Source organism: Podarcis raffonei, chromosome 8 (assembly GCF_027172205.1).
Source record: "Podarcis raffonei isolate rPodRaf1 chromosome 8, rPodRaf1.pri, whole genome shotgun sequence".
Classification (NCBI taxonomy): domain Eukaryota; kingdom Metazoa; phylum Chordata; class Lepidosauria; order Squamata; family Lacertidae; genus Podarcis; species Podarcis raffonei.
The window spans coordinates 38295136-38317777 of NC_070609.1; the positions used below are offsets into that span (position 1 = coordinate 38295136).

Here is a 22642-nt window from a genome sequence, read left to right on the forward strand (position 1 = left end):
GGAAACACACAAAGAGCATGGGCAGGGGAGCCAGGCTTCCACACTTCTGAGGTCTTATGGGAAAATGGGGACTGGCTTCATCTAACCGTACAAACAGGCTGACCGTACAAACAGCAGTGCCTTCCACAAGGAAAATTGGAAAGTGGGAATTGGAGAGAGAAGACGGAGGTGCCTCTTCCTCCATTCTGAAGTGGATCAAGCGATGTGCACCTGGACCCTTCTTCCTGCCAGGGGAGGACTGATACAGCTCTTTCTCTTCCATCTTTCCTCCAGGAGCACGATATTGAGACTCCATATGGGCTGCTGCATGTCGTCATTCGGGGGTCCCCGAAGGGAAATCGCCCGGCTCTCCTGACGTACCATGATGTGGGACTCAATCGTAAGTGTAGCACTTTCCTTCTGACCAAGGTAGGAGAGGAGTAACTCCACCAAAGGGTGGGAGGTTCTCAGTTTCTGTTGATTGGACCAACTGTGCTTCATGGTTTGGGCACCAGAAAGGAGCAGGATGGGGGCAGCAGGCCCCAACTTCAGTGCCTGAGGCCTCCTTGGCTGATTTGCACTTTTGGGGCTGCGAGTCCCAAGATCTTTTGAGGCAGAAGAGAGGGGCCCGATTTTAGTTGGTGACCAAGAAACAGAGACACAGAGTTGGGTAGAGAACTATGATTAGGCCAGCCAAAAGTCTGAAGACAACATAAGCTTCAGAGCTACACCAAACGCTTCCTTAGATAAAACGAGTATTTAAAAAAAGGGTATAAATTTTTGCATTTATTCTTAGACTAGGCTGGTCCAGCAGATCAAGAGGCAGATGAAAATCAAGACCAAGAGGATTTGTTTGAGGTTCCTAATGAATAAATAAATAAATTTGAAACTCCCTGCCTATTGACATCAAGCAGGCCCTTCGCTGTACTCTTTTCAGGGCCTGGGTATAACTTTAATTTAAGGCAGGCCTATCCAGGCATGTAGATGTTGACACCCTTTAATCTTTTTTGGCTGTTTCAATTATTTTAAACTGTTTTTCTTTCTCGATAATTTTAATGTTTTTTGTAAACTGTTTAGAGATTTTACTTCAATCAAGAAGTGTATAAATTTTGTTAAATGAATAATTAAAGCTGGAGGGCGTATTGTTGAGTCCTGTTCCTTATGCCCGCTGTCACCTGTGTGCCCAATAATATCTTGTACAATTTGAGTATGGTGGTTGCAAATTTCCCTTGCAAAATCAAGGCACCACAGAGACTTCCGTGTCTTAGAAATATGGTTTGTTCACACATATTTACACCTGGAGCCTTCAACAGAGGGGGTGCGGAACATTACACCCAAAGAGTGTCCCTCAATGTTTCTCTCATAGCTTCAGCAAACTTGGCTCCAAAGCAACAGCCAGTTATGGCCCCTGATCTCTCAGTGCAGTCTCTTCCAGCCAGGGTTCAGGACTCCATTAGTTGGAGTCTTCTCAAACTCTAACCCTTCACTGAATGTGGAGCTTGCCTCCCCAATCATAACAATAAGGAACATAGGAAACTATGATTTTGAGTCAGACTGCTTGATCCATCTAGCTCAGTATTGTCTGCACTGACCGGCAGCAACCCTCCAGGACTTCAAGCAGGGATCTCTCCCAGCCCTTCCTGGAGATGCTGGTGATTGAATTCTGCAGGCAAAGCTGCTGCTTTTCCACTGAGCTGCAACCCAAGAGTCTGACAGTGCAGATGGCAAGTGTTGACATTTCAAACTAGTCACAGGGGCTACTAACTGACCAGGAAAGATCAGGCCTACTCTGCTGCCCTGTCCCTTTAGCAGAGGTTGGCTGGTGGCAGAGGCTGCTGTTGCTGTTGCTGCTGGGGGCGGGGAGGAGTAGAGATGTGGCTGGGCGAGGAGGAGGTGGTCATGTGACTGTTCGGCATGAAACTGCTGCTGCTTGTCCAAAAAGGTCACCTTGGAATGCTGCAGAGGGAGAGGGGGGCTGCAGGGAAGGTGGCTGGGAGGCTGATCTGCCACAGCCTGAAAAAGGAGAGAGGCAGGGAAAAAGCTGTCAAAAGAACAGAATGGAAAGCTGCAGGCTGATTCCTTGCAGGCATGTTCTAGGCTGCGCTGGGAGCAGAGCTGATCCAGGGACCTTGTTTCCATGAAACCCCTTTCTGTCCCTCAGAATCTGGACAATGCCAGTGGCAAACCATTGCAGTCCAGTATGTGTTTCTGTGTTGCAGGGAGTTGCACTAGATGATCCTGTGCTGGCTGGGGCTGATGGGAGTTGTAGTCCAACATCTGGAGGGCGCCAGGTTGGCAAAGGCTGCCCTAAAGTGTGTGCGTGCCAGCATGGCTTGCTCCTGCCAACCCCAGCATCATATGCTTGTGCTGGCTGGGGCTGATGGGAGTTGGAGTCCACCAACATCTGGAGGTTGAAGTCTGTTCTGTGGGAAACTCCAAAGGTTAGCACACTCAACAGCAAGGACTGGCGCATGGTGTTCTCCACCAGCAAGGCAAGGAGTTGGCACGAGAAAGGGGAAGATCAGTAGGCATGGTCCCCCAGAGCAGCTGGGGAAAGCAGGCCAGACCTTCTGCAAGGCCCATGGCTAGTGCTGCTAGCTATGGTTGAGGCAGGCAACACAAGTTGCCTCAGCAGAGTCTTGGATGAGCTGGCAGAGCTTCAGTGTGTGGCTGTGGTAGTCAAGATGGAAGAACCACCCTCTGGGTGTGCCATCTGGCCAGTTAAAAAGCCAGTGCCTTTTTCTAGGCCGTGAGGAATTATCAGTGGTTCCCAAAGTGGGGAGTAGTGGGGCGGGGGGCGAGCAGTGGGATTACATGGAGGCAAGTGCTAAGAGGCAAGGGGGTAGCAGGCAAGCTCTAGAGATGTGACTATTAGACTTTGAAAAGTGGGTATCACTGGATCAAGTTCATAAATTTTGTTGACTCAACTAAACTAAGTAATCTTAATTGGATTGTTGAATAAATGTGTGATTCATTGTGGCTTTTTTCAAATTTATTCTCTTATTATCTTCCTTAGTGGGTCATGCAAACTGCTAATCCGAATAATGCTTTTTATAGTGTAGGATAGGGTAGGGTTGGGGCATTGAGGATGAGTTTATGGAACCAAGGAGACAGTGGCCAGAAAAGTTTGGGAACCACTGTTTCAGGCTCTGGGGACTGCCTTTTAGTCTCCTCGGGGTTCCCCTGACCCCTCAAAGCCACCTGCGTCATCCACCCCTTGGAGTCTGGTGGCAGAGGTGTCTCTTCAGAGGGCTCTGGTGCCAGTGCAGTTAACCACCCACCAATTCAATCTACATTTATACATAACAATGAACAAATACAAATTTGTGTCATGATCCGACCCCTTTAAGTACCTAGCAATTTCACAGATTCCTTGTTAGTTGGACAACTGGGGCCCCTGAAGGCCAGGGATGATGGTTTCCCAGCACTAGACAGTTACACTGGTGCAGAAACAGCTTGAAAGGAATATTTCTTCCTCCCCACATCTGGCTGACATTAGGGCACAAACAGGTCACACAGGAGAGCCAGTGTGGTGTTCATGGTTAGAGTGTTAGACTGTGACCTGGCAGACTGGAGTTTGAATCCACACTCAGCCCTGAAGCCCACTGGGTGACCTTGGGCCAGTCACTGCCTCTCAGCTTAGCCTACCTCACAGGGTTGTTGTGAGGATAGAATAGGAAGTTGAGAACCACACACACCACCTTGAGCTCCCTGGAGGAAACAATGGTTTATAAACGCTATAAATACAATAATAAAATAAAATAAAGGGCAGGGCAACCAGCGCTCAGAATTTATTTCCAAGGACATGCTTCTTTGTTCCTCAAGCTTTGCAACCTTTTTTTTGTCCTGAGTCCTGTTGACTTTGACTCTGTCTCTCTTCCCGCCCCCACTTTGCTCCCTTGCAGACAAGCTTTGCTTCAACACTTTCTTCAACTTTGAGGATATGCAAGAGATCACCAAGCATTTTGTGGTCTGCCATGTGGATGCTCCTGGGCAGCAGGCGGGGGCCTCACAGTTCCCTCAGGGGTAGGTGCCTCCCATGGAGCAGCCTCTCCCAAACTGGCACCCCTCCAGGCATTTGGGATTACAACTACAACTCCCATTATCCACCAGCATCATACGGCCAAGCTGGCTGGGGCTGATAGGAGTTGTAGTCTGAAAGGTCTAGGACATACTCTGTTCTTGCTGTGTTATGGGATTGCTTGATCATCATTGCTACACCTGTCTTCCAGCACAGCTGGACACACCTGGCCAGGTTTCCCATCAGGGATGAGGAATGTGTGGCCCTCTAGGTGTTGTCGGACCTCAGCTTCCGTCATCTCCAGCCGTCAGCCAGGTGGGCTGGAGCCGATGAGAATTGCACTTGGACCCCATCTAGAAGAGCTCCATCCCTGCCTTAAACGGAGTCCCTCAAACACTCCCTTGTGGGTCATGCTGTGGTGATGGTTGTAACTTGGCAACCTAGTGAGGATGTGAAACTTGTGATGGATGACGACCTTCTCATTGCATGCTGATATCAGCTCTTCCTGGGAGGAATAACTGTCATGGGTCTGGGTATCAGTCATGTTGGTCATGAGCTGGCCCTGGTTCAAGGCAAACATGGCCAGACCTTCTCTAAGGGTAAATGGTATGGGCAACCAATAGCTCAGATGCTGAATCAGGCCAGCCCCACACCCCCACTGATTGGGGGAGGAAGGAGAGGTTCAGGACTGGCTCAGAGGATGGGGACTTCTCCAAAGGAGAAGAGCAAAAAGAGGGGTGCTTCCCTAGTCCCCGATCGGTCTTTCCCTCAGATCTCCCCCATCATGCTAGGAAAAGACTTCAACATTGTGTCCTGGCTCTCCTGCTTTGTCTTCACAGGTACCAGTATCCTTCCATGGACCAGTTAGCTGCCATGCTGCCCAGTGTCGTCCAGCACTTTGGGTGAGCTGAGCCTTGGGTGACCTACTTGTCCTTGTTGTGAAATCACATGATGGGGCAGGACTCCTAGGGAGGCAGTGGAAGGAGGAGGATGGTTTTTAATTTAGCTTGGAGCAAAAGCATCATACCTTTTCTAGCTTCTTGCCCTCTAGATGTTTTGGACTCTGGTTCCCATCTTCCCCATCACCATGTGGTCCTTCTGGCTGGGGCTGATGTAGTCCAATCCATCCAGAAGGCAGCAGGATGGAGAAAATGATGGCATGAGTGAACGGTGGTTGAAGTAATTGGATAAATTGCCACTGATAAAGCTGAGGAATATTTTAGATCTGGTTAATGAGTTGCTTGGAAGGAAATAAATCAGCTGATAGTATTTGTCTTATAAAAGTTCTATGATTAAGATATTTGGCAAACATGAAGGATTAAACTTTAGTTGAATGAGGGAGGCTTGAAGGACAGCCACAATAGTCCACCAGTGGGAGGAAGGAAGGGAAGTGGATGCCTAGGGACCACTGATCACTTTTCTTTCCACAGGTTCAAGTATGTGATCGGGATTGGTGTGGGAGCAGGTGCCTATGTCCTTGCCAAGTTTGCTGTAAGTGATCAGATGGTGGGTGGGTGTGTCCTGCATCCTAGCCAGACAAGGGTTTTTGGGGTTTTTTTTTAAACTATCAAGGCCCAGCACCATTTTTGGTGTTTTCCAGGGCAGGGACCTGCAGTCTGTTCCTTGGCATGCTTACTCAATGAAGCTGATTGCCGGGTAAGAAGAGTGATAGTACTAGCAATTCCTATTTGAAGTGGCCTGGGACTTGCAGCTCAGGGCTTTGGAGAGAAAGCACTTTCTCCACACACCCCACTCTTTGATTTCTTAACTCCCCAGGGAAGTCTCAAGTTGTGGCTCTGAATTGGACTGACTGTGCCTTGTTACTGGGCAGAGCAGCCTTCCTTGATTTGGTGCCCTCCAGATGTTTTAGACTACAACTCCCATCAGCCCCAGAAAAGCACTTCTCCGCTGGCTGGGGCTGATGGCAGCCGTAGTCTAAAAGCATCTGGAGGGCACCAGGTTGGGGAAGGCTAGAGAAGGTTATCCAATCTGTGTATTTGAATTTCAGATTCTAAAGATATAGTGCTTGCTTTATGATGCTCGCTTTTATGCTTACTAATTGCCTCTCTGTCCCAGTGGATACGTCTGTGAGCCAGAATAAACTCCATCTGCCTGTCTATCTGTTTTGATTTAGCTGATATTCCCAGATCTGGTTGAAGGCCTTGTTCTGGTCAATGTGGACCCCAATGGCAAAGGTTGGATTGACTGGGCAGCCACCAAGGTGAGACAGCCTCCCCTCCCTGCTGCTACTGGGTGTGTGTCAGAGCCAAGTCTCTGCAGGCCAATTGAGGTTTCTGATGCTGCTGCTCAAGTAGACTCATTGCTGGGGACGGACATCTGAGTGAGGTCTCTTTGGATCCATGGACATCTGTGCAAAAAGCAACGTTCATGCATCTCCCTTTGACAACCCATACAGAGCAGCCCATACAGAGTGGGGCCACAGGGCACGTTTGGGGGGCAGGTGTTGGTAACTTATTGTTTTATCCATTTTTAACCACCAATAATATCGTACATAAAATGTGGAAAAGAACTCCCCTCCTTTCCTATCAATAAAAAAACTAATTACAATGGCCTCCCCGATTGCTCACTTTTAGTTTGGTTTGCTTAGCATACAAACAAACAAACAAACAAACAAACAAACAAACAAACAAACAAACAGAAAGCAATATATTCTGAGGTAATTAGTACAAACAATGAGTACATTTGCCCTCACGTGGCTTGTCCTAATTCACTGGTTCTGTTTCCAGGTATGTTATTACTGCCTGCCAGTCTTTCATAAAATGATCTGTTTCTGTCTCCTTTCTTGGCTTCTAAATTGCTGTGCTAATTGATCCATAATTAAGAAATCCCAGTGTTTTCTTAACCCAACCCAGGGATGTAGGGGTTTTCATTTTTGTGCTATCACAAATTGAGCAGCTGTTTACTAATCTCCATCTAGGGCCTTGAATTCTTGCTCAAAATATCCCAGACCGCAATAACCTGTGCAAAAAAAAATCAATTTTGCATCTGTTTGCTTAATCCCTGTGACCTGCCCCCACCCCTCACTGTTTGCACAACTTGAGAAGAAAAGCAGTTCAACCTTCAGCAATGAAGGCAATGAGTGACTTAGCACAGAAGGGTTGAGAGTGGGATGTGTAGAGTGTACAAATGACGTACACAGCCTAGCCCCCCAAAAGCTTGCTGCTGCCACTCTTCAGCATCTGCAACCTGAGGTAGCTGCCTCACTCTGCCTAATTAGAGGGCCAGACCTGGAAGCTGCTCACACATTTAATGTGACAAGCTAGCTCTTTTTCAGTGGGCTACTGGGGTGTGCAGTGTGTTCACATGCAACCATTCTTGGGGCAATTAAAAAACCCCACACCTCCCAAAATAAAGCTGCCTGTAGCTCAGTGCAGTGCTGGATCTGTATAGTAAGTAGTTACCATAGTCCAATGTTCCTATTTTCCAGCCTTGTGATGGAGGCTTCTCCAACCTGGAGCGCTGTACCAGAGCACACTGCCATTCCTTTCTGTGGGTGTCACAGCTTGGGACATACTTGGCTGGGTGTGTGATGATGGGTTATCTCAGCAGACAGAGGGCAGGTGGGCAACAGTGGGCCATCCCCAGCTACAAGACAGCCCCTCCCAAGAGTTCTGCTCCCCACTTGGCTTGGGTCCAAGCAACTGGGTTCTATGTCCATTCCTGACAGTCCATTGCCTGGAATGTGCTAACTGAAATTCTTGACTCACCTGTAGGATATTTCAAGCACATAAAGTCTCAGTCATTCTTAGCCCATCACAGTGGACTGCCCTATCTTAATATCCCTGAGCTGCAGAGGGAGAGGCCTGCTTTTAGTCTGTGCCCTGCCCCCCTGAGTTCACATCTAATTTGGGGCTTCATAGTGACCACAAAATAACATTGATGGGCTCAAAAGCTCAGATGACTTAAAAGGGAATTAGACCGGCCTTCCCTAATCAATGGTCTTCCAAATGTTTTGGACTATGTGCATCATCCCCTGCACCAGACAGCTGTGCTGGCTGGGGCTGATGGGAGTTGTAATCTGGTTGAGGAAGGCTGAATTAGACAAATTCCTGGAACAGGAGAGGATTGTCAACAGCTATTAGGTGTCGAACGTCATTTGGGCTTAGAAGAAAGTCACACTTACTTCAGGTTCAGAGGGCATCAGAGTGGACTGTTAGTCTGATATTGCAAGGCAATTAATTCTTTACTCTTATGCTCTGCTTTCAACTTTCAGCTCTCTGGCCTGACCAGCACATTGCCTGACACAGTTCTGACTCACCTGTTCAGCCAGGTAAGAAGCATGCAACAGCTATGGAAGGAGCTGGGAGCGGTGGGGGGTGCTTCTCTGTTAATCTCCCCCCCCCTTCTGCTTTTGGGGCTGTCAAAGGGAAAGACTGAGACACTTCTTGAAAGCCTCCAGCTGACCCTGTCCAAGAATTACTGGGGGAACCTCTTTAAAAGGACATTGCAGCCTGAGTCACCCATTCAAGGAGCTTGAGAGGAAGCCAGGTGGAGGTTGTCACATCCTGACAAGGTGTTGGTTCCTGTGATGCAGCTTGCCACCTAGTTTTGGCAATATTTTAGTGCAAGCCACCAAATGAGGGCTTGGGTTTCCCACAGTAAAAAATCTCAAATGTGACCCTGTGATGCACAGAGATCTCCAGGTAGCTGCATTTTAAGCAGAAGCTTACAGGTGTGAAGGGCCTGGGGCAGAGAGGAAGTCCCTGTTTAGTTTCAGCAATCAATAGCAACAGAATGCCAGAGACTCTGTAAAAGAGATCCAGAGTTCTGCCCCACGAAAACGACACATTTTCAGGGCTGAGACAAAAGCCCTGAGCCAGGCCTGAACAGTAGCAGGGCTCCTTTAAAATTTCACACAGGCCTCTTCCCAAGGATGAATCCAAAGAGACCATGCTGGGAGGTGTGTGTGAGAGAGAATATGAAACCAAGTGAAAAGCCACCTGTCTGCAGCACCCCCCTTCTGGCAGGGTATCACATACCTTTCCTTACCCAGGATCAGGTTTGGCAGCCAGCCAGCCTGCTCAGCAAACTAAAAATTGCAGGGGTGACCAGACTTCATTTTGTGCTGTGTTTCTAGGCACAGGTCTGCTCTTTAAAGCACCATATCCTAGTGCTTTGTCGTCGTCCCCCTACACTTTCCCTGCAAAAACCTGCTCTTTACTGCTGAATCCAAGCAAATAGCAATCTGTGGAAAACCCAAATTGCTGTTTGTTCTGATTCAGCATCAAAGGGTGGGTTTCTGCAGGGAAAGTGTCGGGGCAAAGAAAAGTGCTCAGACAAGGTGCTTTAAAGTGCAGAACTGTCTCTGGAAAATGTGGGGCAAAAGTTAAGTATGGCTGATTCCTAGATTTGCAGTTTTAGCCTGGCTCTTAAGCGGTGAGCTGTGCCCTTCAAACAGGTGGATCCAGCAGAGTCCTTGGGCTCACAGAGGTGCTTTTCCAGTCGATGCCTCCTCCAGCCAAGAACGGTTGCTCTGGTCCTCAATGGTGTTCTGACTTGGCCTCCTTTCTGTCTGCCCTCTTTCCACACCCATAGGAAGAGCTGGTGGGGAACACAGAGCTGGTGCAAAGCTATCGGCAGCAGATCAGCAGCATGGTGAACCAGTACAACCTCCAGCTCTTCTGGAACATGTACAACAGGTAGGGGCAGGGGCTGAAGGAACTGCATGCATCTTGGACCATGCTTTCCTTCCAACAGACAGCTACCACCATACTCTCCCCAATTCCCCCCTTTTAAAATTTGCTTTCAAGCACTATAGCTCACATCTAGTTATGATGAAGCTTGTTTTTAATAATACCTTCAAAAAACTATTTATTATTGTTTTTATTTATTAAAATGTATATACTACTTGACTGTAAAAACATCACCTAAAACCAAGCAAATTTCCTATGCTTGACTGAGAGTTTCTTGCAGAATTTTACAAATACGTTGTAAATAAAAGGTGAAATGCCACAGTGTGATCAGAGGCGGAGCTAGCTGCTCTGGAACCTGGAGTGGCATGCACCCAGGGGTGGGGCTAGCTGCCCAGGGGGCAGGGCAAGCGCCCTGCCCTGGGGGTGTGCCAGCCACGGTGAACATCCTAGGGAGGCGATGTCACCCCCCTCAGGGATGACACCTGGGGCAGACTGCACCCACCACACCCGCCTTGCTCCACCTCTGGGTATGATGCAAATATTGTAGTGCTGCTGAACTCAGACATAGCACAGTGGCAGAGCCCCTGCATGTTTGTCTGCTTCAATTAAAATTCCTCATTTTGTCTCAGTCGTAGGGACCTGGACATTAACCGACCTGGGAGCATCCCGAACGCCAAGACACTCCGGTAAGCCACTGATTTGCTCCAGGGAGGATGAGGAGGGGCCCCGAGCAGAGCAGGTCTCTCCTGCTAATCACGTTTCTCCCCTTGGGGTTTGCAGCTGCCCAGTGATGCTGGTGGTGGGCGATAACGCGCCGGCCGAAGATGGCGTGGTGAGTAAGGAGCTAACCCCCAAAGAGTTAATCTTCCCTGCTTGAATGATGTCTGGGATCAAGCTCATAGCATGGGTTTGTCCTTCCCTAGACTGCAAGCTTGTTTTTTCCTTGAAGGCTGGGGGGGGGGAGGCGGGTGGCAGGTACGGTATTTAAGAACAGCTAGAGGCCTCCTGAGGATGCCTTTGCAGACTTCAGGCTAGCCTTTCCCACCCCGCTGAGCCTGGCATTCTGTTTTGTTTGCTGTGACTGATTTGGCCACTTTGTTCAAATTGGTTTGTGAAATGCAGTGGTGGATAAGCACCCCAAAAGAGAGCCATCAGCATGAAGCACTTCCTGTTACCCCATTGCCTGCTTTCTCTCCCACCCCACCCCCCAAAGTTTTGGGAGAGAGAGAGAGAGAGAGAGCTGTAACCCCCTTGGCTCCTAAGGGGATTGATTGATTGATTGATTGATTGATTGATTGATTGATATTGATTGATTATTGCATTTACATCGCACTTATTTTTTATTGTTTTTATTTCTTTGCATTTATATCCCACCTTTGTCTCCAAGGAGCTCAAGGTGGCATATATGGTTCTACCTGCTCCTGATCTAATCCTCACAACAACCCTGTGAGGTAGGTTAGGCTGAGAGATGCAGTGATTGGCTCAAGGTCACCCTGTGAGCTTCATGGCCAAATGGGGATTTGAATCCCTAGTCTCTCGGTTCATAGTCCAGCACTGTAACCCCTATACCACACTCCCTATCTTTATTGTTTGAGTCATAGTTAAAAACTGGACTGTCACATTCCTTTTATTTATTTTAATTGTTGTTGCCAAAGCTGTACACCACCCCCATTTTTCTGCTTTTTCCCTATTTTTGAGGGTTTACTGCCACGCCGAAGCTACAGGGAGGTTAGCCAGATTTTTTGGCCCAAGTGAAGCTTCCAGAGGAGTGCCATTGAGGCTCCCAGCCTGTGTGTGCACGTGCACAAATGTGCGAGGGGGTTCCAAACTGGGTCTTTGACCTAGGTGAAATAAAGCCTAGTTTCGTCCATGGTGTACTGAACCTCGGAGGCTGATTGTGTTGGCTGCTGTGTCACACCACGTGCAGGGCAGGTGATGCTTGTGCTTCTGGACTTGATGCTATTTTGAAACTCTGACTTTGCTGTCTGTTAGGTTGAATGCAACTCCAAACTGGATCCAACCACCACCACTTTCCTGAAGGTGAGATAGAGGAAGGGCAAGTCTTCAGGACAAGTCCTAATCCCTAGTCCACTCTCCCCCACCCCTAGATCTCATTCTGTGTAAGTGATTTTGATTCCATCAGAATTTGCTCTCCCCTTCTTCCTCCCACTGGACTCTTAAGGTCCAAGGACAAACTGTAATGTCTTATGTATCTATACCCCCGAACCCAATTGAAAATAGGAGCCATTGAGACACCCAGTGGGGATGGTGGTGCTTACCCCCATTTACTTATGAGCCACAGTTCTGGAGATGATAGGAACTACAGGCATTGCACAGAGGTCTTATAGCACAGGGTGGAAGGCCACCAGCAGGGGTCACTCTAGTTCTGGATATCTTGCATTTAAGGCGAGTGGGGAGGTTGGCCCAAAAGACCCCTACTGACTTTGTGATTGGTGCAACTTGGGCTGGGCCCTTCCTGCCCTTTGGGAAGGGCAGCAGGGAGGCTGTTTCAGAAGCCACAGCCCTTCATTAGAAATCATAGCAGCCTAGCCTTTCTAAAAAGGGACAGGACTTGAAGCACAGCGTGTCAGCCCTTCCCTTAATCTTTGTGATTGCAAAAGCTGCTTCTGCTTCCAGCTCTCTTTCTCCAAATGGGGTTCTGAGTCTGGAGGAGGCAGCCCTTCTGCTTGCCTCCCCCCCCCCCAAACAGATAGGGATTTGGCACCTGAGCCTCCTAATGTCTAGCTTTCCCTTCACTAGTTGAGGATGTCGGCCATCTGGTTGGTTGATTGGTACAGAGTGGCATTGACTGAAGCCAATGGAAGCTGGGATTTGCAGGCGCCAGGACCAGCAGTGATTCAGGGGCTCCTTAAGACTGTACTCAAAGCCTAACCCAACCTGCTGCCTTGCTGATGTTTTGGACTGCAACTCCCATCAGCCCCAGCTAATGACTGGGTGATGGATGCAATTGAGGGGAGGGGGGGTTGGTCACCTGGAAAGGAAGATGAAGCTTGTTTGACTCAAAACTCTGTTTTCCACCCAGATGGCTGATTCTGGTGGGCTCCCTCAAGTCACACAGGTGAGTTCTTCCTTTCCCTCCCTGCTCTTGGTTAGTAGAAGACCTTCTGTGGAGCTCAGAAACCTCCGTCTGGGTGTGCCTGGGCACTTAGGCTGGGTGGGATTCTCCCACCTCTCTTCATTTCACCCAAAACTCTCTTCTGAGTTGCGTCCTTCTCTAGGATTAGTTGTTGCAGGGATGTTGTTTTGAAGAAAATCCGCATTTTGGTTCCAAGCAGTTTAAAGCAAAGCAAAACTCAAATATCTCCACCCCCACCCCTTTGCTTGGTGATGGGGAGTTTGTGCAACTGGGCAGGGCAGGGGGAGGAGGAAGAGAAATAAAAATAAGACCAGAATTTAGATTCACAAACTGGATTTAAAATACAGAATCTGAATTTTAAAAGCTCAGATTCAGAAGATACTGCGCTCATCCACATGTGTCTAATATCCATGTCCTGAGCTTGATGCACACACCCGCTATTTTTGCAATGTCTGGTTGTAGGTGCTTTTCTTTCTGTTTTTCATCCGCATCCCTCTGATTTCTTGAACAGCCTGGAAAACTGACGGAAGCATTCAAGTACTTCCTTCAAGGGATGGGCTACAGTAAGTATTTGTCTAGTTTGAGGGATCAGTGTGCTCAAAAACTGTGTTTGCGTAACTGAGGGATTGTAAGAGATGTTCATGTGTTTGTAATTGGAGAGTGTAGAAGCAGGTGACTCAGCAGAGGAGAATTTCCTTTGGTCTACATTTGTAATGAACTGGCTAATTTGTACCTCCCAGAATAATATTTGGATGGGAGTATAATTATTCTTTGGATTTCACACTTGGTCAGCATCTGAATTTTATGATGCAGTTGTCAGCTCAAAGAGTGTACCAGAACATGTATTTTAGGATAAAGCATGTTTTAAAATGCATACGTAAGACTCATATGGGTTTAAATTTTTATTTTGTGATAAATTCAGAGTCAAATATGTATTTAAATATGGGTTTTTGTATGGACAGAATGGACTTATGAGCAAACACTGGCAAAACTGGCACATACTAGATATAGGCTGATCCACCTGGCCCTTCTCAGCTCAGACTGTGACCACATTTAAAGCTGTATTGTTCCAATATAAACAGTCATAGCTTCTTAAGGGTGGTGAGAGCTATTAGAAGACTCCTATCTCCCCACCTCCCTCCAAGCTACAATTTCCAGAGTAGTTTAACAATCATTCTTCCTTCCTTGGGAACTCCGGGAATTGCAACTCTGTGAGGGGAATATGGGTTTCCTAATAACTCTCAGCAGCACCCTTAACAAAAGGGGGAAGCCATGACTGTTCACTTGGAATGCTACTGCTTTAAATATATAGTGTAGGTGTGGTCTCTACATATTTAATATGCTCCCATGTATCTCCAGCTCCAAACAGATTACTAGCCCTGTTGTTGAGAGCCTGCTCCTGGACAAGGTTCCTCCATCAAAGGGCCGAGGCAACGAGCCGTTAGTGTGTTTATGATCAAGGAAATGAGTGTGTTTGGGTGTTCTTTGCCTGATACTTCCCAGTTCTGTGCATGTCTGTGACACCATGAGAACAACTCACAGTCAGCTCCAGGATAAATGGTTTTGGGAATTAGCAGGTGGAGCGTGGCCAGGGCTTTGCATCAGAGAGATGTCAGAACCCAAAGGGCATTTTGCACTTCTTTCAGTGTAGATTTAAAGACCCGTTTTCTGCCAACCATTTCAGATCTGTTTTTTTCTTCTCCCATTCCTGATCACCCTGGTCAGAGAGAGCTTGGCCTGAGCGACATTAGGTATCTCAGAAATAAATTATAAACAAAAATCAAAAGAAGCATGGAGTTGGAAGGGTCCCAAAGGGTCATCTAGTTCAATCTCTCCAATGCAGGAATAATTCGTATGTGTGAAAGTCTTCCTGCCATTTTTGTCTCTTTTTCTTTTTCTTTTTCTCTTTCTCTCTCTGGTTATCGGTTGTGATGTTCTTGTCTTGTTTTTCTGCTGTTGATCAGACAAGCCTTGAATGTGTGATGTTCCAAAATGAAAGCCTCTCTTGCCCTCCCAACCCTCAACCAGACTCTCTTTGCTTCCACCTCCTACTCAACCTCCCCTCCATATCTCTCTTAGTTGCATACCTGAAGGACCGAAGGCTGAGTGGAGGATCAGGTATCCCCTCCCCCAATGTCTGCTCACTGTCACATCCACATGCTGCATGTACCCCTCGCCCCCATCCTCTCCTTATTGTGCATTGCTGCTGTACAGAGTGTGCTTTTCTGCTGCAGCTTCCATAGTTGGTCCTGCAGTAAAGTGACAGGCAAGTAAACAGGCGACTGAGGCTGACAGAAAAAGAAGCATCTGCCCTTCCCCCTGCTGCATCTGTAGCATGACTCACACACTATGGGAAGTGCGCAGCTATGTCATTCCAACGGTGTTTGTTGAAACAGATGAGTTTTCCCAAAAAAAGATTTGCCGCTGTGCTTTCCAAGGCAGCCTTCCTCAATCTGGTGCTCTGCAGGTGTTTCAGACTGCAACTTCTATCAATCCCAGCTTCCTATGGCCACACTGACTGGGGCTAATGGGAGCTGTGGTCTGAAACATCTGGGAGGAACCAGCTTGCAGGAGGCTGGCCAAAAGCATCCTGAGTGTGTTGTTGGTGTGATACCTTCCTGCTGATAGTCACATCTTCCCACAGAGAGATGCAACAGCCAGGTTGTTTGGCAGCAGCGTCACACCTGACTGAATCCCAAAACACGCTGTTCCTGGGGGTTTGCAATTTCTCCTCAACAGCCACGCATGTGCACCTACAAATCCAAGGGTGTCCCTCTTGGAAGATTTTTTTTAAAAAAAGGTTAATGGCCAAGTGTGGCATTTTCACATGTCTTGCAATTACGAGTGCACCCATGACTTATTGGATTTTGTGCATCTTGGCACAGAAAGGGAATTGTGCTCAGCTGATCTTTAGAGCTGGGGGCCCTGTTCATGGGCAGATGCACAAGAGCGGAGTCAGCATGGCCCTTGACCAGCATGGGATATAAGACCATGCGAAAAGGAGAAAAGGCTATCAATAGGAGGAGAGAGGGCTATCAATATCTACTAGCTACATGGGCTGTTCTGCCTCCACAACCAGAGGCAGCAATACTTCTGAATACCTATTGGTGAAAACCAGAGGAGGAGAGAGTGCTGTTGTGCTTGGGTCCCACTTGCTGGTTTCCTGCAAGCATCTGCTTGGCTGCTGAGATGTTGGGGATTGTATGTCAGTGGCAGAGCAGGGCACACAGGAGGTGCATCCAGGCGCAGAGAGTCACTTTGCTCCCCACCCTGTCCCACCACAGCCCTACCTGCTACCTAGTTTTGCTGGTCACCTGTGCCTCTTGCAGCAGTGAGGGGAGCAAAAAAAAGGGGGAATGATGGAGCCTCAGAACAGTGGTAGAAGAATTTATTTTGCAACTTGACATGCCCCATGTGTGTTTTGGCACTCTGCAGTCTTCAGGAGCAGCTGGGTCACAATCTGCTTGTCGTGGCTGTTTGCTTAGGCCAGGGTTGGCTTCCCCTGCAGCCCTCCAGATGTTGCTGGACCTTGACCTCCATCATCCCTAGCCTTTGGCCAGGTTGGCTGAGAGGGCAGGTGGCGGGCTCCTGTACTTAGAGCACATCATTCTGAAATTCTTCACACAAGCCATCATCTGGCAAGCCACCCACTGTCCCCCACACAGTCAGCTTGGTCATGTCTTTGGGGTGTGATTGCTGGGCTGGTTTGTCTGCCTTCCACAACCTGATGCCTTCCAGATGTTTTGGACTATGAATTCATGGAGGAGAGGGTGATCAATGGCTACTAGCCATGGTGGCTATGCTTTGCTTCCACAGTCGGAAGCAGTAATGCTGGAATACCAGTTGCTGGAAATCACAGGAGGGGAGAGTGTTCTGGTATTCAGCTTCCAGTTTCCCACAGGCATCTATGAGAACAGAATGCTGGACTAGATGGACCATTGACGTGATCCAGCAAGCTCTTTTTGTGCCCTTGTGTTCTTACGCCTCAAGAGTTGGTGCATGGCTAGGGCTTGAGTGGCTGAAGGCTGCTGGGCTTTAGGCGCCCTCTGAGGCCAGGGGCTTGATGTTGCTTCTTCCCTCTCCTGTGGCAGCTTTGCTCGTCTTTGTGGCGCTCGCTCTGCCTGGACCCTCCCTGGTCTGCTTTTTGTCCCTGGCAGAAGCATTGATGCTCTCTCTCTCTTTCTCTCCCTGTAGTGCCCTCTGCCAGTATGACGCGCCTGGCCCGCTCCCGCACGGCTTCCCTCACCAGCGCCAGCTCTGTGGAGGGTGGGGGCAACCGCCCAAGAGCCTGCACCCACTCGGAGAGCAGCGAGGCCATGGGGCAGATCAACCACACCATGGAGGTGTCCTGCTGAGGGCCTCCACCTTACTCCTCCTCGCCGTCTTCTTCACGGGTGACCTCGAGGGCCCACTCATCCAGTCACTCTCCAGCTGGCTCCATCCCCTGCGGCTTCCTGTGGCTTTAATTTCTTTTGCCGTCTTTCTTTTCCTTTCACATTATGGAATACAAAGTTGGGAGGGGGGCATAGGGAGAGTGGGAAGCAGCAGCAGCTTGATGTCAATGGCCACCTCCACCCATAGGCCCAGGTGCCGTTTTGAACCAGGGAGATTCCCTTGGGTTGGTTTCTAGCTGGCTTGGAAGCTGCAGGCATGTCCCTCTGCACAGCTTGAGGCAAGGCGAGCAGGAGGGATGTTTTACACCTGCCTAGCCAGGGTGCCTCTCCTTCAGAAAAGCCAGAAGGGGGAGAGTATTCTCGTGGGCCCTTCAGCTTAGATGCCCAACAATTAATCCACAATGTACCCGTGCAGTGGTTTACTTACTTTATTTATTTTCAGACACTTATATCCCTCCTTTTCCTTTTCCAAGGAGCTCAAGGTGGCATACATGGTTCACCCCTCCTCATTTAATCCCCACAACAACCCTGTGAAGTAGGCTATTTGAGAGAGGCAGTGACTGGCCCAAGGTCCTCGTCTGACACTCCAACCACTGGTTCAGGAAGGAGGGAAATTGCAACCTTGAAGGCAAATGCCTCTTAGTTTCTACCCTTCTCTTTGGCTTTGGAGCACAAGCTTTTTAGTTCCATAGCTTTGGAAAGCCTTTTTGGCGGCTGACTCTGTGCCGGCAGGTTTTGTTGGAAAGACAACGGAAATTGGGGCTTAACTGGGTAGGAACATGCACATAGAGTCGAGCCGTTTCTCCAGCTGCTGTAGAAGACCACCCTGGGGATTCTATTGCATCATTTCCTTCCCCTACATGTAAATTCAGTCAAAAGCAGAAAGTGGGAAGTTGTGTGCGGCCCCCCCCCCAATACTAGGAATGAGCAGCAAGACTTTCCAAGCATAAGGGGTAGGGAAAGGTCATAGTTGGTTTTAGGATTTGTTTGGGGTTTCCTCAAGCCTTTTAACCAGTGCTATAAATGGCCATTGGGTAACACTTGTTGCAATATAAGCTGCCCCTACTACCATAGCTTATTAATTTTTTTAAAAGGACAATCAGTGGCAGGAATCAAAAACACAAGGGCACATTTACGCATGTTTAGAGCATGCTAACCCTTGTGGCTTTCCCCTCAGGAATAGTAGATTCTTGATACTCTTGCACAATAACTGTTCCCAGGGTCCTTCCCTTGAAGGAAACCCCCCCTAGAAAGCAGTGCTGGGTTGTGCATATGCTTTTAGGCTCAGCAGGAATAAGTAGCAGAAGCTTATCCAGCCTCAAGGAGGGAAAATGGGGCCCAGGAACATGGCATTTATTTAGTTATTTAAAATATTTGTTTCCTGTTCTTGAGCAACAGTCCCAGAACAGGGTACATGAACTATTTTAAAACATGACACAGAAAATAAAAACATAAAAATATTCCCAACGAGGCAGGCACCCTTGGGGGTGTCATACTCCAGCCTCTACTGTGTAAGGCTTGTGTTGATGGGGATAAAGAGCTTTCTCCCCCAAAACAGCCCCATAGGGGACTGGTCACATCTCCTCCATGCTCCCACCTGTATGAAAAAACAGGTAGCCTCATGGAAAGCCCTGATCCCGAAGTTTTGTCTGTGGCCCCTCTGCACCTCAGGGATATGATGGATCATGTGAAGGTGCTAGGATATCTGCCCCCAGACTGTGCCTGTCCACATTAGATGCTGTATCCACTTAAGTTCTACTCTGAGTAGAACTAGCACTGGATAGAGGCCATTGTTCCATTTGACCCACAGGAGCACCCAGTCTCTCGCCCTCAAGACAGCAGCCTCTGTGGTTTCCCTTATGAAATATTTCATCTAGTATTTATTTACTCACTGTAATGTCATCACAGTTAAGGGGGGGGGGAGAAAAAGGCAATGTTCATTTGAATTTCCTCCCCACTCTTTTCCTGTTGAGTAGATTGTAAGCCTGTGAGCAGGGGTCTTCTGTATGGCTGTATGGCACTTAGAAAAAAATTGACTCTTTAATAAGCATTAAATGATAATTACTCTTATATTCGAGAAGCCACCCATAAGTTCCATTGGTCCTTTCATTAGATGGAGGTTCTCAGGGGGGCAATTCTGTATGCATTAATTAACGTTACAGGATACGTTCCCCCAATTCCAGTAAAGAGGCTTGTGGGGTCCTCACTTCTAAAGATGCCCTGTTTGCCTAGCATCCAGCCCCTTCATTCTGTCCCCTTGCGATGTGGTTATGCTTCGTACTAGCATGCCACCCGGTCATCCTGTGCTTTGTCCTGCCTGACTTTCTGAAGGATCCCCCCGCAACCACCTGAGTGCTCTCTGGGACAGTGCCTCATTTCCGTTCTGGCTTACTGGCAGCACCACAAAACCAGAGGGAAGCAAACCTGTGTGTCCTCTAGGATAGGTCTCAGGCAGCCCCCCACCCCACCCGCCGTGGCTCTGGGGCTGTTAATTTATTGAGGTCTTTCCATTTCAATTCATCTCGGAACCCCTTTCAGAGTTTTGAGGAGGAACAGTTAGCAAGAATTTGCCTTCACATTTCTTCTCAAGTTCCGCACATTCATGCCTTTGAAGAGACTATTCTCCCTACTCGCTCTGCATTACTGTAAGCCTGCTATTGACGTGGAACCAGAAAGGCTCTTGTCCATGCCACTCTGGGCTCCAAATGAGCCAATATACCCTTCTCCTTCCTTTCCCCAAACTGCTGCTGGACCACCCAGCCCATCGTTCTTGTTGAATCCCAAATGCATCCTTACCGCGTCCTGATCTCATGTCAGACACTCAGTTCTTTTTACTGATGAAACACCCCACCCACATCACCAATCTTGCACACTGCTGCGTTTCCACGCAAGCAAAGAGCTTGAAGTGGGGTTTGGCCCAAAGAGCAACAAGCAGCTTGCGAGGAGTTCTGTCTCGCCTCTCTGCTACTCGGCAGGCTTTGCACCTGACTTTCTCACTCCTGACAGTGCGCACGTCAAGGGGTATATATGTGTGCGTAGCCAGGCATCTTTGCATTTAAATGGTTTGATGTTGCCACAACCAGTCCAGACACACTCTCTGTTTGATGTAATCCTCTAATCTCAGACTCTTTTATTTTGTGTGCTTCCTTCTAAACTTTAAATATGAATGACTGAAGGCTACTAGGACCCTCTTTTACTGTAGATCAGCTTTTGCCAACCTGGGACCCTCCAGAGGTTGTTGGATTACAGCTCCCATCAGCTCCTCAGCATCACACAGCCAAGTTGGCTGGAGCTGAAGGAAGCTGCAGGAGAGAACCCCTGCTGGAGGGCACCTGGTTGGAGGAGGCTGCTGTAGATATTGTTGCCTTTTTTCTTGATGTGTTCTTTCAGATGAGATAGATCTATAAATTCCTATATATAATATTTATCTTGGATTCCACCCCTGCCATTTACTTGTAGCAATTGGCAACCAATGTGCAGCTTTTCATTTGAAGGTGATCTAGCTATTACTGTGGGGTGGGGGTGGGGGGAATTGGATTTTTTTAAAGAAACATTTTCCTGATTAAGGTGGAATTTAATGGATTTCTTTTTTCTGTATGAGGTGAAATGTAATATTTTTGTGCATGATGGTTGTTGATGCTCTCTGGTTGCATTGATGCCACAATATCTACAAAATGTAAAACAAGGCAAACAAACAAACCCATTGATGTAGAGAGGATTATTGTGTTGAAAACTAATAAAGATATTAAGATCAAGCAGACTCACTTTGCAGTCAAAGCGGCAACTTATTCACAAGTGCCACATTTATTTATTTACTCTTAGCAGAATCCAATATATCAGGGCTGGGGAACCTTCCAAGCCCAGGGGCCAGATTGTGACCTCCCTTGAGGCAACTTGTAGGTGTGTGTGGGGGGGAGCTGCCTACCTGTCAATCACCTGATGTCATAATGAGATCAAGTGACCTTTTTCTGACTATTTTCCACAGCACTTTGAATGGGGCTTCTGAAGAAATCCCATTCAGAGCACTCTGAATATTTTTTACATGCACCACCCCTCCAAAAAAGTTGTGTTGACACATGCCATGTGATAAAACTCCTTTGCGTTGATTCAATCCATAAACCAGTGGTTTTCAACCAGTGTGCTGTGGCACCCTGGAGTGCCTTGGTCTCTGTTCCTCTTTCCTTCCCTCCCGCCTCTGATGCTCTCTTGTGTCTTTGCCTCCCAAAGGCTTGCACAGCTGTCTGTTGCAGCAGTCCTGGCTACATGCTCCCTAGGTGAATGAATGGTGCCTCTGGGACTGGTTAGGGGGTGCTCCCCAGTCCCCTGTGGGGCAGTGTGAGGAGGCACCTCTTTTTGGAGTGGGATGAGGGGCAGCTCAGACCAGGAGCAGCAGCTGCGGCTGCCCAGAGAACTCCCAAGGAGAGGGGAGAAGAGGAGGCTTAGGGAACACTCCACAAGGGAGGGTATTCAAAAAAGGGATGATGGGCTGCCAGCTCTGCAGGCAAGGTGTGACATAATTGGGGTCCTCAGCCCCATAGGGGTGCCGCAGAAAGAATGTAGTTGGTCAAGGGAGCCGTGGACCCATAAAGCTTGAAAACATTTGCCATAAGCAATTATATTTTCCAATGTGATTTATGCCACCATCTGCCAATAATGTCCTCATGCATTCTACTTAAGACAACAGGGCAGCCTCTATACAAAAGAATAAATGGACACAAATGGACATCAGAAATGACAATATCAAGAATAATAATAATAATAATAATAATAATAATATCTTTATTGTCATTGCCCCCTCTCAGGGACAACGAAATTACTCGACTGCTCCATAAAAACACTAATTAAAACCATACAGCATAGTACAGCAAGGAAGATTAGATGACTTTCAAAGTCCAGGCTTCCCATTCAGGGCTGAGATCGCTCTGGAGAAGAAGCTGTTCTTAAGACGGCTCGTTCTTGTCTTCATCGTCCTGTATCTCCGTCCCGACGGCAGGAGCTCGAAGAGACAGTGACCAGGATGCGATGGATCTTTTACTATGTCCAGTGCCTTCCTATGGCACCTTGTGGCATAAATCTGCTCTAAGGTGGAGAGTGGGCAGCCAACAATGCTCTCTGCTGCCTTAACAACTCTGCACAACCCCATCCTGTCCTGGGTAGTACAGCTTCCGTACCACACACATAAGCCATAAGTGAGCACGCTCTCAATGGCACAGTGATAGAAGGCAAGCAGCAGTTTCTGCGGAAGATGGTTTTTCCTTAGAATTCTCAAAAAGTACAGTCTCTGCTGCGCCTTCTTCACAAGCCCCCTTGTGTTGACACTCCAGGACAGATCCTCTTGTAATTCAATGCCCAAAAATCTGAACGTTGTTACCCTCTCCACACAGACCCCATCAATCAAAAGTGGCTGGATATTGCTCTTCTGTCTCCTGAAGTCCACCACAAGCTCCTTTGTCTTCCTTGTATTTATGAGCAAGTTGTTAGCTCTGCACCACTCTGT

At 48.0% G+C, this 22642-nt stretch overlaps 1 protein-coding gene across 5 annotated transcripts in view; it reads left to right on the forward strand.

Annotated features, from left to right (window-relative positions):
• The window catches only part of NDRG4 (NDRG family member 4), a 52466-nt gene extending 34983 nt beyond the window's left edge, over positions 1-17483 (forward strand). For 3 of the 5 annotated variants that reach the window (XM_053399381.1, XM_053399379.1, XM_053399382.1), the window contains 14 exons: positions 274-379; positions 3885-4005; positions 4840-4902; positions 5431-5491; positions 6135-6221; positions 8235-8291; positions 9557-9660; positions 10284-10340; positions 10435-10486; positions 11647-11694; positions 12698-12733; positions 13263-13314; positions 14831-14869; positions 16946-17483. In XM_053399381.1, the coding sequence (XP_053255356.1) occupies positions 274-379; positions 3885-4005; positions 4840-4902; positions 5431-5491; positions 6135-6221; positions 8235-8291; positions 9557-9660; positions 10284-10340; positions 10435-10486; positions 11647-11694; positions 12698-12733; positions 13263-13314; positions 14831-14869; positions 16946-17106 (1044 nt within the window). In that variant the 3' untranslated portion in view covers positions 17107-17483. The remainder of the gene's footprint in view (positions 1-273; positions 380-3884; positions 4006-4839; positions 4903-5430; positions 5492-6134; positions 6222-8234; positions 8292-9556; positions 9661-10283; positions 10341-10434; positions 10487-11646; positions 11695-12697; positions 12734-13262; positions 13315-14830; positions 14870-16945) is intronic. The other 2 variants (XM_053399380.1, XM_053399383.1) reach the window with 1 other exon arrangement.
• Positions 17484-22642: the final 5159 nt, after the last annotated feature.